Source organism: Rasamsonia emersonii (assembly GCF_000968595.1).
Source record: "Rasamsonia emersonii CBS 393.64 chromosome Unknown ctg1118621760185, whole genome shotgun sequence".
Classification (NCBI taxonomy): Eukaryota; Fungi; Ascomycota; class Eurotiomycetes; order Eurotiales; family Trichocomaceae; genus Rasamsonia; species Rasamsonia emersonii.
In genome coordinates this window covers 19,474-34,619 of record NW_013563152.1, presented here as the reverse complement: position 1 = coordinate 34,619, position 15,146 = coordinate 19,474, and the positions used below count along the sequence as shown (strand labels likewise).

At 51.2% G+C, this 15,146-nt stretch overlaps 4 protein-coding genes across 4 annotated transcripts; 2 read left to right on the top strand and 2 right to left on the bottom strand.

Moving 5' to 3' along the window:
* Nucleotides 1–737: 737 nt before the first annotated feature.
* Nucleotides 738–1,958, top strand: T310_4873 (uncharacterized protein; the record flags this gene model as incomplete). The annotated part of the gene is made up of 5 exons (XM_013472264.1): nucleotides 738–935; nucleotides 1,023–1,142; nucleotides 1,205–1,548; nucleotides 1,627–1,713; nucleotides 1,790–1,958. 5 exons carry the CDS (start codon nucleotides 738–740, stop codon nucleotides 1,956–1,958), a joined length of 918 nt encoding a protein of 305 aa, XP_013327718.1.
* A 206-nt stretch (nucleotides 1,959–2,164) lies between these two features.
* On the bottom strand, nucleotides 2,165–3,133 carry T310_4872 (Phosphoglycerate mutase family protein; the record flags this gene model as incomplete). Its single annotated transcript, XM_013472263.1, has 4 exons — nucleotides 2,165–2,225; nucleotides 2,317–2,488; nucleotides 2,589–2,872; nucleotides 2,940–3,133. The coding sequence occupies 4 exons, from the start codon at nucleotides 3,131–3,133 to the stop codon at nucleotides 2,165–2,167; spliced, it is 711 nt and encodes a 236-aa protein (XP_013327717.1).
* A 755-nt stretch (nucleotides 3,134–3,888) lies between these two features.
* T310_4871 (cell wall glucanosyltransferase) lies at nucleotides 3,889–5,385 on the bottom strand (the record flags this gene model as incomplete). Its single annotated transcript, XM_013472262.1, has 4 exons — nucleotides 3,889–4,182; nucleotides 4,255–4,625; nucleotides 4,677–5,237; nucleotides 5,301–5,385. The coding sequence occupies 4 exons, from the start codon at nucleotides 5,383–5,385 to the stop codon at nucleotides 3,889–3,891; spliced, it is 1,311 nt and encodes a 436-aa protein (XP_013327716.1).
* A 1,692-nt stretch (nucleotides 5,386–7,077) lies between these two features.
* Nucleotides 7,078–8,493, top strand: T310_4870 (Tyrosine--tRNA ligase; the record flags this gene model as incomplete). The annotated part of the gene is made up of 3 exons (XM_013472261.1): nucleotides 7,078–7,204; nucleotides 7,319–8,127; nucleotides 8,200–8,493. The coding sequence occupies 3 exons, from the start codon at nucleotides 7,078–7,080 to the stop codon at nucleotides 8,491–8,493; spliced, it is 1,230 nt and encodes a 409-aa protein (XP_013327715.1).
* Between the last annotated feature and the right edge of the window lie 6,653 nt (nucleotides 8,494–15,146).

The following is a 15,146-nucleotide window of genomic DNA, read 5'->3' as shown; positions in this document are numbered from 1 at the left end:
AGCAGTAGTCCCATTAACACGTGTCATAAAGGTCCTTGGAGGCACGTCAAAAGCTTTGGCAGCTGCAGTTTTTGATGGAAAAAGACCTTTCTTATAGGCTTCAAGTGCTAATTGCATACGCCCTTCTTTTGATATATCAGCCATGACGCGGTGCGTTGGTAAATCGCGATAAATCCGATGATAGGGGGTGGCCGAGGTGGTGGCCGCGCAGCTCGGTGGTCCGCGCAGCTCGGTGGTGGATTACGTTAAGCTTTTTTTTTCATGGGGTTGTCGATATTCCATGGAAAGAAAAAAAGAAATAACTAAAATAAATTTTTTTTAAAAATTAATTCTAGAAGCCCTTAATTTACGGAGTAAGATAGCACGGTTGAATAATGTCTACCCTGTTCACCTGTTTTACATGACTTGCTGCCAGTCTTTTCTTTTCGTTTTTTCCACGTGTCTGTCAATTCTTCATTTTCTCAATCGGGGCGAAAGCAATATTTTAACTTGCTTCATCCATCTCTTGGATTATATGCGTGCAAATAGCTACTCTACTATAGAGCCGTACTATATACAGTACATACGTCATTCGCTGTAATGCCTTCTTTCATCCGTTAGAAAGGTATTATCCCTGGTCTATGTACGATAACGACAAGCTGTATCTATATAGATATTCATAGAATATAAATCCTATTTTTATACTGTGCTATATATAATCCAGATAAGATATTTCCTTCTATCCCATCGTATCCGCCATGGCTACTGCTGATTACCACCCCCGCGTCGCCGGCCAGCCCTGGACTACCGACTTCCGCATCTACCTCGAAGGCGACCAAAACCACGAACTCGTCTCCCCCTGGCACGACGTGCCGTTATACACAGACGGCGGCAAAGCGGGGCAGGTAGTGAACATGGTGGTGGAGATTCCTCGGTTTGGGAATGCGAAGATGGAGGTGCGAACCCCCAACACACATCAACTACATCAACAGGTACCTGTGTGTATATTGTATATATCTGACGAATTGTGGGGTGCTTTCCAGATCGCAAAAGACGAATTCCTCACCCCCATCAAGCAGGATGTTAAAAAGGGTCAACTGCGCTATGTCCCGAATATCTTTCCCTATAAGGGGTATGCGTGGAACTATGGTGCTTTTCCGCAGGTATATAAGCCCCTGCTTAAGCACTATCTTCTTGGATATTTTTTTTATGTATGTATCTACAGACATGGGAAGACCCCTCCCACATCGACCCCGACACCCAAGCCCCCGGCGACGACGACCCCCTCGACGTATGCGAAATCGGCCGCGACGTCGGCTTCACGGGGCAAGTCAAGCCCGTCAAGGTTCTCGGCGCCCTCGCCATCCTCGACCAGGGCGAGACGGACTGGAAGGTGATCGCCATCGACGTCACGGATCCGCTGGCCGAGAAACTCGAGCACATTGCCGACGTTGACCGCCACATGCCGGGTTTTCTGGACTCGATGAAGTACTGGTTCAGTGTGTATAAGGTTCCGGAGGGGAAGCCTGAGAATAGCGTTGCTTTGGGTGGAGAGGTTAGGGGGGAGGAGTATGTTGATTTCCCTGGATTTCCCAATTGGGGAAAAAGAAAATGGAAATTGTTTGTTTATTAATGATGATTTTCTAGATTCGCCATCTCCCTCATCAACGACTGCCACGAAGCATGGAAGACGATCGTCTACAATGAGGGCAATCCCCCGCATAAAGACTCACTGTTCGTATCTCATTCCTTTCCTCAGAACAATTTCCGCCTTCTCATTTTTTTTTAGAGCTTCTACTGACGACACCAGAAAAGACATCGGCGTCGTCGAACATCGCGACCTCACCCACCGCATCAGCCAGACTCCCCCCGTGGACACCAAGTCGCTGCAGCCGCCTGACAAGGTCAAGACGGACAGGTCGTTCTTCCTGCCGAGTTATCATCGCGATGTGGGGTGGAATGTGGCGATGTATGGGTAGGAATTACGGGTATGTATGTACATACATATACTGTACATGCGTAGGTATTTTAGTAGTTTTGACTGTGATAAAGCAGATGCATGCTGAATGATTCCATTCATTCTATCTCGATAGTCTTCAACGTTCAGTTCCATTCTAAGTATTCTAAGTTTTTATTTCGCAACTCAATTCTAAGCCGGTTAAATTGTAGATTAGCGTTGGATTGTCTACAGCCCTGCCCGCCGTCCCAGGATAATGCCCGGCTCGCGAATATCGTCATGCTCGAAACTATTCTCGTCAGTATGCATTCAAAAACTTTTTGACTACTATACCCACCCCAATACAGCCACACCCGCCGTCTCCATCAGCAACCGCATACCGTTCTTCAACGGCTGCTGCGCCCATCGCAGCGCCATCGAGGCCAGGATGTGTCCGTGCGCAATGCAGATGATGTTCTTGGGCCGCGGAATCGTCTTGCCGCCGGGCGTCGGTCCAGCCGTCTCCATGAACTTCAGGATCTCCTTGATCAGACTGTCGAGACGGTCCGATACCTGCTGCGGGGATCTAGATCGAGTCGTCAGAACACCACCACCTTAGAGAGTATATGTCAAGAGACAGAAACGGAGACGGTGGCATACTCTCCCCCCTCACATCCATCCACCCAGATATTCCACGTCTTGCCATCGTTCTCCCGGTCCTTGTCCAGCCCCCGCGTCTTGCGCAGCTCGTGCACCTCGCTGATCGTCATCCCCTCGTAGTCGCCATAGTCCCACTCCCTCAGCCGCTCCGTGACCAGCACCGGCGTGCCGACCTTGGTCTGCAGGTTGGTGCGTCCGGGCGTCTCGGGCGTTTCTTCCTCCCAGAGCAGACGCCCGTGATGGCCCAGGTTGAGCAGTTCGCATGTCCGGCGTGCCCGGCCTCGGGGGGAGCAGTAACTAAATCACCCAATGAATTAGTTAGACAAGTAGCAATCGCTACACGAGAAATGAAGGACGGGCCTACATCCGACTGATATCCGCCGGATCGATCAGCTTCCCCTCGCCGATAAAGTGGTCGCGCGCCTTGATGACCTGCTCTTCGCCCGTCTTGGACAGCGGCACCTCTGCCCGCGACGTGTGCTTGCCGGCCTTGGACCAGTCCGTCTCGCCGTGGCGGATGAGGTAGACTTTGGATGTGATCTTGGTGGGGACATCCATGTTGCCTGCGTTGGATGGTGAGTCGGTTAGTTCAGCGGTTTAGGCCAGTTCAGGCAAGGTCAATGTGTGTGTTTACCGTGTCTGCTTTGCTTTTTTGATTAGACTGAATGAATTGGCGATGTTCAAGCTGTCAATTGTTTTAGGCTAGGAGGAGGAATACTTCCACCTGAGTATGCGAGTTGGTTGGTCGTGTCCGCTGCAGAGGTTATGACGGGGACTGCACGGCGGAGCGGGCGTAGGTGATGGAGTATTCTCGTCATCATTTCGAGATTTGGTCCTCTGTGGAAAGCATGGAACTGGCATTGTCCACGTCGAAGGCAGCTGGGTGAAATGATGTTCGATCCGGCAGCTCCCGAGAACCTTAGTCGCTCACACATGACGTGTTGCTGAGGTATGCGCGTACAGAACGATCTGCTCTGATTTGATTCAGTCAATTCCGATCTCTATGCCATTACTCTATACAACACATGCAGCGATCATATGCACATAAACCATGCAAAAGAGGAATCAACCCATCCGATCATATCATGCAGCTGGTCGTGTCGAACATTCCGTATCACATCATAACGCCGATCCATGCTGTTAGAAAGAAAAGAGAAAAGAAGTCTATGTGCAATGCAAATCATAGATGCAAGAAAAGAAACCAGTTCCCAGCCAGTCGTTGCTCGCTCGGAACCGTCTTAATTAGAATCCAACCCGTCCAATCCAAACGCCATCCATGCCAGAGAGTGTCCGTCTGCCGTCTGAGTTCAACCTCAAATCAACAGACGGAATGCGCTTCCGAGGACTGCGCACAGAGCGGCAGCCCGCGCAGCCTCGAGCCGGCTCGCTGCCGCACTCTTAGCGGGCGCCGGAGGGACAGACGTCGTCGCAGACGTCGAGCCTGATGCCTGCGGAGAAGCGGTGGTCACCGAAGTCACCAGCGTCGTCTGGCCTGACCTGGACGGGGCGGTGGTTTGTGAGGGTGAGCTGACGGCCGTCTCACCGCCAGAGGGGGAAGAGGAACCCGACGAGGAGGAAGAAGACGAGGTAATAGATGGGGAGGTTGTCTGTAAGAAAAGACAGCCGGTCAGTCCTCATTCACGAGACAAAAAAAAAACTACCAGGGAATCCCTACTCACAGAGACCGCACTGGGCGGCGATGCACTGGGCCAACCGCTCGGGATCGTGTCCGTCAACGAGGAGGAGGCGGCCGGCACCCAGGGCCAGATACTGGGAGTCGAGAAACTGGACGTCTCCCGATGCGTGCCGCTCCAAGGAATGGGCTGCGAGCTGTCCGGAGTGGCCGTGACCGCTGGAGCCGACGTGGCCACCGACACGGCCGCGCCGCTGTTCCCGTTCACCTTGCCGCCAACGGCCTCAATCGACTCCCAGGTGCCGCTCTCATCAGTGTATTTGTACTGCGAGCCCGTCGAGTAGTCCGTCACCGAGATCGACTTGACGTACATGGTGAACGGACCTTGGTCGTACTGCGTCACACCGCCAGCCCATTCTGCAGTTGTCAGCTGGGAAGACCACCAGACAGGAAAACGGGGAAACTTACGGATGGTTCCTTGCGGGTTGCTGGGATCACCGCCCGCCCAGATGCCAACCTTGATCATCATGGGCGTCTGCGGGTACTGGTTGGTGTCCGCCGTCTCGGGAGTGAGGGTGCGCACCGTCGTGCCGTCAATCTGCCACACGATATGGTCGGCCGTCCAGTCGATGGCGTACGTGTGGAAGCCATCGTGGTTGTTTGGGGCCGAGTACGTCGCGGCGCGGTTGTAGGTGCTGGTGTCGCCCTTGCCAAAGTAGTTGGTCTGCACGCTGCTGTCGTCGCCGCCCAGCCATTCCCAGTCGATCTCGTCCAGGTCGTCCGACTGCAGGACGGCGCTGCTGACAATGCCCGTGCCCGGAGCGGCCTGGATCACGTACTCGACGTGGCCGAACATGATGTAGAATTTCGAGGTGATCAGCGGCGCATCGCCCTGCTTGGCAATGGTGAACGCGGCGCCTTTGCTGCTGTCGTACGTGGGAGTGCCACCGCTGGGCGTCCACTGGTCCGAGGCGCCTTTGGTGAAGTCGAAGCTGGCCGACTTTCCCAGCGCGGGATCTGGAGGACAAGCTGGGAGCAGTCAGTACCGACTTCGCCTGGAAGAGGCAATGGAAGGTCAATTGAGCAACTTACAGGTATGCAGCGGATTGCAGTTCGTGTAGGTTTGAGCCGCAATGAGTGGCACAGACGAGAGGAGAGCAGCTGCAGAGAATCGCATCTTGCGTGGAGGGAAGAAGTCGGAGAGAAAGGTCAGGTGAGGGAGGCCGTTCGCCTCTGCAAGCACCGCTGTCGCCCAAGAATATACACCGTAAATCGCAGACAATGGCAATGAGCTCCGGAAAAAAAAGAATATTTCCAAGACCTTCAGTCAGTCTGCTCAGTCCTGGACTGAGTCACGATGAAATTGCCGAGTGAATCGAGCACCATCATGCTGCTAGCGAGCTGGGATGGTTTATATCGACCAGCTTCACCAGCACAACCACCCCAACCACCTCTTTATCGATAGAGGCTTATCGAGGATCCACCGGCTGACCGCCTGGCAGCGTACAGTACATGTAGTGTAGTCAGTACCTAATCTAGAGCCAAGATTAGGCTCTTCCACCGGAGACGATCAACCGGTGAAACCTGACCAGATCGCTCTAGTCGCACACTTCTCTTTTCTCATTGGATGGCTGCATCCTGCCACAGCAGACACGCAGTCTGCTGGCCAGGGATTACGTTGCCCTGGACGAGCTGACGATGAGCCTGGCGTTCAATAATTGAAGATAATTCAACTCCCCTGCCGGCGCCTTTGCTTAGGCGGCGGCTAGGCGAAGGGCCGCCCGCAGCTGATTGGCTGGACGGCTGCAAAAATCGGGAGGCAGGAAAGGTGGGCGGATCACGTGGGGCCCTAGCCGCAGCGCCACGCTCCAGCCTCATCTTTTCCCTTTTTTTTTCTAAATACTGCACTCCCACGCAAGGACAGCCATGTTTCACTCCGTCATTGGCCTGGTCTGTCTAGCCACTTTATCGATTTAGCAGATCTCTACTCCGTACTCCCCTACCGCTAGCCTGGTTGCAGTCCTTACTGGAGTACATGTACTCGTACAGCTAAAAATCAGCCGACGGAAGACAGGATTTAAAGTGCTCCTTACGTTTATGAATGGTTTGATGCAGGATGATTGAGCCTCGAAGCGTCTAGAATCTGGTTCAGCCGACAGCTGCTGGAAAGCCTGAGATCCATCGGCCAAATGTTGATTTCTTGATTGTCCCTAGCAGACGTCTGCTGTTGGATGCTTCACATGTTCTTCCCAGTTAATTTTTTTTTTCTCTTTTTTTTTTCTAGGATGGAATCTTTATATGCAGCGATTGCAACGAAGATTTAAGATGCGAATTCGAATTTTGGTCCGCTAGGGTAGTAATCCATAGGATGATACGCTTGGTTGCATCGATTTTGCTTTCTCGAATTACTACGATTTATATATATCCCTCGTGCACCACTTTCTGACCCGCCAATCGAGCCCAAGTGACGCCGCATGACAGTTCAAGCAGTGGTAGATCGATGCTATGCTCAATCATGCTGTAAGGTCTCCTCCCAGGAGATCTCTCTCGTGTACAGAATTATGATTAGAATCGAGTCTACTCCGTAATTTGTATCTGTGGCTGTTATGGACTCTGCAACCTGTGGCAGTCAAGGCGGTGAGGCGGCAGCGGCAGAATGTTGCGAAAATCCCCCGCCAACACAACCACTGAGTCAGAAGACAATCCTCTTTCCTGCAGGCCGCCTGAGCTCTCTTCCACTCTGTCCGGCGGGACCAATTGAGGTTAAATCTTTACTTGGCTTTGAGGTTATCTTCCAGGACCGCGGCTTGAGTCCGGTGGATTGCTCTCCGATCGCACGTGTTGCCCGATTACCCCGCAGTCCGTCACCATGGCCCGTGAACTCAGTCCCCAGGAGAAGCTGGACCTGATCACGTCCCAGCTGCAGGAGGTTTTGAAGCCGGAGATCCTGGAAGATGTCATCATCAAGCAGAATAGGCCCCTGGTTATCTACTGGGGTGAGTAGGATCCCTCTCCGTCGGTTGTTACATCATCGGAGCAAAAAAAAAATCACACCGCAGGTTCGCTCTATGGAATAGCATTAGCTGATGATTAATTCTTGGTACTGTTAGGTACGGCAACAACTGGACGTCCTCACTGCGGTTACTTTGTCCCCATGGTAAAGCTGGCGCATTTCCTGCGTGCCGGATGCCGTGTCAAGATCCTGCTGGCAGATATCCACGCCTTCCTCGACAACCTCAAAGCGCCTATCGAGCTCGTGAACTACCGCGCCGAGTACTACCGCTTTGTCGTGACCTCCTTACTAAAGGCACTCAATGTGCCCATTGACAAGCTGGAATTCGTCCTCGGCAGCTCCTACCAATTGTCCAAGGAATACACCATGGACATCTTCCGGCTGAGCAGCATGGTGACGGAACACGACGCTAAGAAAGCCGGTGCTGAAGTCGTTAAGCAGGTGGAAAATGCTCCCCTGTCGGGGTTGATATACCCTCTCATGCAGGCCTTGGACGAGGAGCATTTGGGTGTTGATGCACAGTTCGGCGGTGTTGACCAGCGCAAGATTTTCACCCTTGCCCAGGAGACGCTGCCCCGAATCGGATACAAAGAGCGGGCTCACTTGATGAACCCGATGGTCCCCGGTCTGGCAGGAGGGAAGATGTCCTCTTCGGACCCGGATTCGAAGATCGACATTCTCGACAATGCGGACGCGGTGAAACGGAAGATAAAGAAGGCCTTTGCCGCCCCCAGAGAGGTGGAGGGCAACGGCATCATCAGCTTCGTCGAATATGTGCTCTTGCCCGTCAGCGCACTGAGCAGGGATGACGGCACAGGCGAGTTTGTGGTCAACCGGAAAGAGGGCGAGGAGCCATTGAAGTATTCGAATATCGAAGACCTGAAGGCAGACTACCGAGAAGATAAAGTAAGTACTGAATCTTTCGGGCTCAATTATGCGGTTATCTCCTTGTTCCATGCTTACTGACACACTATCTAGCTCACCCCACAACTTCTCAAGGCCGCTGTGACGGAAGCTCTCAACAACCTTCTGGCTCCGATCCAGGAGGAGTTCCAGGCTTCCAAAGAGTGGCAGGAGGTAGAGAAGAAGGCCTACCCGCCGCCTCCGGAGCCAGAGAAGAAGAAGAAGAAGCCCAAGGACAAGGGCTCTCGCTACCCGGGCGGCAAGGGCCCGGTAACGGCGCAACCGGATGGCTCTGTTGAAGGCAAAGATGCTGACAAGGTGTCTGTGGGCGAAGATGCGAGGGAGGCTATGGAGAAGCTGGCTGTCTAGTCTATCCTCTGGAAGTAATGAGCATATCTTCTGTTGATACAGAGCAAGCCAGCATAAATTACGAGTATATAGACAAGCTTCTTTCCGATAGTCGTCTACTGTCTACGTACACTACAAGAACGCCTTCGGCTGAATTCGTAGTCATCTAGCTACCATCCACTGGCCTAATCTCGGGCTGATTGCAGAGCTCATCGAAGCCGGCTCCCTCGAAGCTATCCTCGAGCCGGCTGTCTTCCGTCACTGCAGTCGTCACTGAACGGTGCTGGATCGTCACTACATGTAGTCTTTCTACCGGCTTGTGCCGTTTCTCATCGTCACTGTCCGGCCTCTTTGTATGGTACCCGGTAGCCACCGATGATGCTGGTTCGTCACCACATGTAGTCTTCCCATTGGCTTGTTCCGTCTGGCCATGAATGATTCTGTAGCGGTTGCCGTTTTAGGATATTGTCTCTGTCTGTAGCCGTGGATATTTAAATCCTGTAGCATTTCTGTTTAAGGATACTGTAGCATCCTTTGAATTCACGCCGAGACTTTAAATCCAGGAGAACAGGGACGACCTCCCATGTGAGCAGTGACGACTTCTCGCTTAGCTTAGCGAGGCCTCACATAGATCTCCCAGCCGTCTATAAATACAGCTCCTCTCCCCCCTCGATCCTTTCTGATTCTTTTTCTTCTTCCATATACCTCATCTCTCACTACTCTTCTCTATATACCAACCGCACCACATCACACCTCCTATATACATGCTCACTATACTGTATGATATATCACACAAGGTGTCTTGCATGCTGCATTCTTTATCATACCCTCTACTCTTTACTCTTGTCTTCCCTTGCACAGCAAGAGACAGCTGTGCTTGAAGTACTTCAGCTTGTGCACTGCATCTTCTTCTTGTCGCTCCCTTGACAGCAGAAGACATCTGTGCTTCAGGAAAGCACTCCATCTTCTGGTATGTCTACTCTTCCCTTTATGCTTATGCTCCTCCATTGATACTGGCTGGCTGACCATCCTCTCTGTCAAGAGTGGAAGCCTCACATCCATGCCTGGTCATCCCAACCCTCCAGACATGTTTGCCAGGTGACCATGCCACGCTTGTATCTAGGCGGCTGGGACCTTGTTCGTGTACAGCAGTTAAGTACCATGTCGTCATGACGATCACCCTCGCTGGAACATGCTAATTTCCTTTTCAGTAACAAGCGGGTCTCCCACCACGTGGCTGCCAGCTGCCCGTGAATGCACATGGTTGTTGTGGATCTCCCACCACGTGCGACTTCCATCACGTGGCATCAACAACCCTACAAGTTGGCAACTGCCTCCAAAACCCATGAAGATACTTGATGGAAAAAGCGATCGAGGCATATCCCCCCTCATGAGGTCTCAAAGTTGAGCGTGTCTTCGACGATGCTCCTCAACTAACTGACCCGCGACAACTCTCAACAAGCCTCGACACCATTCACACGACACGGTGAGAGACATACAAATGTCCTCGTCGCATGCCCCAAGCAAGGCCCGCATGCAACATCCCTGTGTCAAAAATTTCCAGCAACCGGATGAATCGTCTCCTCAATGAGCAGTACACGCATCTTTTCATTCATGCTCAGTGTATAATGCGAATAATCGTGGCTGCATGGCGAAGGATGCATCATCATCATCGGTCTGGATCCCGACCGGCCCAAACATGAAGCCGTATATACATTCACACAATCTCCTCTCGCAGCCTTATACTCGGGGAATTTGACTTCCTATCACCAGCAAACATTATTCACTCCATGATGGAGGCAGATTGTCGTCGAATGAATGCATCGAGACAAATCCATCACGCGAGGCATGCTCGACTTTCCTCGCATCTCGCGTCTGCCTCGACGATGGCAAGTTTCAATAGAAACAAAACAAAAAATCTTTTTTTTCTCTCTTCGGTCCTCTCAACCGATCGGTATGCTGCTGCGTTTTTCCGCAACTCCGACATCGCCGCAGCTGATCGAACCGAACGTTGCTGCAGTGCGGCTGGGCAGTTTCTATCTAACCGGACGATTTTAGAATGGCAATCTGACCGACGGCACTGACGAACAGGCTATCTGACGCAAAAAAAAAATCTTGTTCCGGAGCATGACTTTTGGCTGTGCTGTAGTCAGTACTAACAGAATGCTCCGGACACTGCCTACATCTACTGCCTCATCGAGGAATCTGTGGATGCAAGTACGCGGCAAGAATCGCACGGTCGATGTCGTCGACTCCCAGCAGATCGGGGCCACGGATTTTCAAGGGAATAATTATGACGGTTGCTGTGGACGGTGTCAAAGTGTTGTACCCGTCACTTCTCCTTCGATACAAAGAGCATTCGATCAGAAACAGAGACCCGTCAAAGCTGAACTCAGTACAGACGACGCTGAAGACATTCAGTTCTTGAGGGAGTGAATATCGGTACCCCATAATGATGCAATCACTGAGGTTCACAGCGAACATCGAGACACTGGAAGCTTTCTGAGGTTGATTCCTGAATCCCGTTGGTGATCTCTTTGTTTGGCTCTGGTGTGCGCCCTCAAAAAAACAAATGTCTGCATCCTGTTGCATCCTTGCTCCGAGTCGACCACGACCACGTTTTTCTTGCACCGGCAGGTCAAAACCGTGGTCAACACCATCGACCTTGGCGTTTGCAGTTTCTCCTCCTGAGACTCCGTCTTCGTCTGCTTTTATACATTCCTCACATCGATGCTATTACCACTGCGACGCGAGTCTGCACACTTTCGCAACCAGCCACTTTCACGAGGTGGAAATTTCCCTGCTCATCTTCTCCTCAGCATGAGTTCCCCGGGACTTAGAAGGAGTGGAGCGCACCTCTCGCTTCTCGAAATACCATTCAACCAGTGATGTATTTAAGCAAGCTGTGTTCAACGGCCGAGACTCGATATTGGCCAACAGAATTGGAGGTCGCGTGTTTGGCATGGACTATCCGTAAAGTTCGACATTTGGTCGAAGGAAGTTCCATCCCGCCGATAATCTTCACCGATCATTCGGCGACAGCTGATCTCGCAAAGCACACCCACTTGGGTTCATCGTCACCGGATAAGCTAAATTTAAGGCTGATCCGAACCGCGCAATATCTCAACCAATTCGATCTCGATATCCGACATCGTCCGGGCAAGTCGAACGCCTTAGCCCGATGGGCTGTCCCGGCTTGATCATCTGAATCCGAAAATCAATGTAAATTCCGACGTCTTAGAAGAAGAAGAAGAAGTCCTGGTACACCATCTGAGTCTGGTGGAGTTTAGGGACACGTTTCGAGCATCTCTCTTGGAGGATACCAAGTGGATCCCGCATTTCACAAAATCCAGGCCGCAGTAACGAGGGGAAAACCAGCATTCCATTTCAAAATTAAAAGGCTTCTATCTCCACGCGTCGCTATTCCGCCATGCTGTTTCACCTGATCGGGGAGCTGGACTGGACGACTTTCACTGACAATCCTTGATTACATTATTCCGGTATATGCATACATCCTGGGAAAAGGTTCATCAACCGAGGAGATCTGTGGAACAGACCACGTTCATCTTGCTTTCTTCACGCGTCATACAAATGTGGAGGAAGACACAGCTCCTCCCGACATTAGAGCAACAAACAGCAGGCAACGGGATGCGTGTCTTCCTAGTTTGCGGCGACCGCTTCTGCACGCTGAATTGAGTGCGGACTGAAGAGAGATGAAACTGCTCTTTTTTTTTTTTTCAACATTGATCACATACCCCGTATGGTTACCAGCTATCATCCGGTTACTAGCTAGGATCAACTTTTCGTCCAGCTTCGTGAGAAGCTCCAGGGCTGACGCTCTCGATTCCACCTATGATTCTCAGCTCACTGGCGTGTCATTTCGCAACATCTCTCTCATCAAGTTACCAGCTGGGATCAACTTTCACCCAGCTTCGGGAGAAGCTCCAGGGCCGAGGCCAATTCCACCCCATCCCACACCGAAATTATTGAAGAACAACATGCAATATTATCACCCACTATGCTCGAAAAGCAGTCTGCAAACATGCCGTCAAATCCCCCGCCAAATTTTCGCAAAAGAATCAACCCAACATCGACACCAGACTTCAAACAGCTCTTTACGAGGTCCTACCCTGAGCGAGATAAGCTCCCTCACCAACACCAGTTCCTACCTGTCTCGAAGCCGAACCCGCTAGGCTCAGGGCATTTAGTGACCCTAGTCAACACCACGGCTTCGTATCATGGACATCCCCTCACGACGCTCCCGTCATCATTGGTGAACTACAACCAAGTCTTGAATTGTTCATCCCAGCTCAACTTGACTCATCGACTCCGAATACTGCGCTTGCATCAACTCCGCTGTATTCTTCCCCGGAGTATGGGATTTGAATGCAAAATCTCTTACCTCAATCTCGTCCATTTGCCGCCAATGTCATGTGTGGGAAGGAGTGAGACGCAGAAAGTATGACAGGGTGGAAAATGAAAGAAGAGATCACTAAGTTGGATACCGCTTCGCAGGCTCTCGAAAGTGCGTTAGCACAAATCCGAATATCGCGTTTCAAGATGTCTCGCGCGCCTTTTTTTTTCTCCCTTGTTCCCGATGCAATGTCTACCTCATCTACGTAAACATGGACGTTATCGGAGATAGCAGGACTAAGAAAACAACAAGGAAAATAATCGGGAGACCTCCAGCCCAGACGCGAAGTCGCTGTCCGTTGTTCGACACTGAGCATCCTCTCTGAACGAATATCGAAAAACCCACTCCTACTTCGCTGCAGTGAGGAGCGTTTTGATATCACCAAGAATAAGTAACTGAGAGGGCCTCCAGAGGCTTCTTTTCCCCTTCCAGCACCAGCACCGCGACATGCCTAACACATTCACATCACCATCCGAAGCCATCAATGCGTTGTCGGGGTGCCTGCCGCCGCGGCGGGTGCGACGTGGCCTACGTGTTTTTGTGTGTGCTTTGCAGTCTTTTGTTTCTCGCTGTTTGGTCCCCAGTGGGCATCATTGTGGCTAACCACTTGTGAGTTTCACATGGTTATATCATGGGAAATATCTGTGGTTGACAAAGTTGCAGGACGGGCAACAGGCCCCAGGAGGCCACCCCTGCCCCTGAGCCTGAGCCTGTTCAGGAGACAATCGGTCATCTCTTTGAAGATCTCCATCGTACTACATACAGGCTTTTCACCAAGCCACGTGAAACTGGAAAGAGGGTGTGAGAGCACTGCATCACCAAGCTGGATTGGATTCCATTCTGCAGAAGCATGTTGCCACCGTATCCACTGTGATGAATCATCTGTGTGACTACTTTCACAACCTTTTTAGTCGCCCATGTTTATAAACAGCACAGTGTCTTCTACAACCATCTCAACAGCTTCAAACCTTGTTTTGATGACAATTTTATCGACTGGTACTAAGCCGATTCTTGATCGCGATGATTGAGATACTTTCGTTTACATCTGAGAACCATCCACTACGAGCTGGCCTGGTAAACAACAACAGCTACGCTCCCGCCTACAGCAATTGAGCAAATCGCTCGGGCGCGGTGCTTGACAGAATCAGAATACCGAATAGAGGACATGTCCACTCCCATCCACGCCCAGAGCGATTGCTTCAGCTGAGTCAATCCATCTTGCATCGTTCGTAAGAGATGGCGAACCACAGAAACATACTGGATGACAAACACGAGAATACATACACTCTTTTGATCGCAGACGAAGCCCAGATGATCAAAAACTATACCACCAGTCTTCCAATCCATTCTCCTCCTGACAGCAACGCCAATTTTTAATTCTTCACATCACCTGTCCTTCGCTTGTCACGGACATTAGGGGTTCATTGCACCATCTTTTCATCATTGCACCCGTCATGATACTTGCAATGGAAACCCCTGGAGCCATATGTCCGAGGAGGCAGACAATCTATTATTGCACCATCGGACAATACAGAGAGACAAAACTCTGCGCGTTTCCCAACTTTTGGAACCCCAGTCGGCATATACACCTACTGTTGCGCATGTAGCCTGCTATCAACAACTCTCATTGAATGTGAGTGCGTTATCTGACTGCAGAAATCACAGCCTTTGAGAAAACGGAGGAACAACACGCACGTTGCCGGAGTTGTCTACGACTACATATACTTTAGTTTTACAACAGAAATGCGCCGATAATCCAATTTATGGCACTCGAGTACGTACTGTTCAACCTGCCTTGTGCTTTGATTTGTTGTCTTTCTCGCTAACTGATATATAGCAAGCCCTGTCCATTCCTCCTGGGGCTGGAACTGTCCTCTATCTTTCTCTCTCCTGTCCATCTTCTAGCTATCCCAGAAATGGCGTCATCTGATGGCCCCGAAGGGGAATTCAGCGACGAACGTCGCAAGAAACTACTCAATGAACTGGATCAGCGTATTGGTCCTACGCTTCCACCCACAACCAGGGCCTGTCTGTGCCAAGACAAATCCCAAACACTCATGACCAACTTCTCCGGCAAATGATCAACATGGCTTGCAGTAGCCCGTGCAGGTCTGACAACAACTACTGCAAAATGCATGATACAGTCAGCCTAACCATCGACAGAACAGACCTCGGATTCACAGCCATCCAAACACCGACGAGGCATTACGCAGATGGAGCACGGAGAGCTGCCTGAATGTGATCGAGTAAAACCCAACTA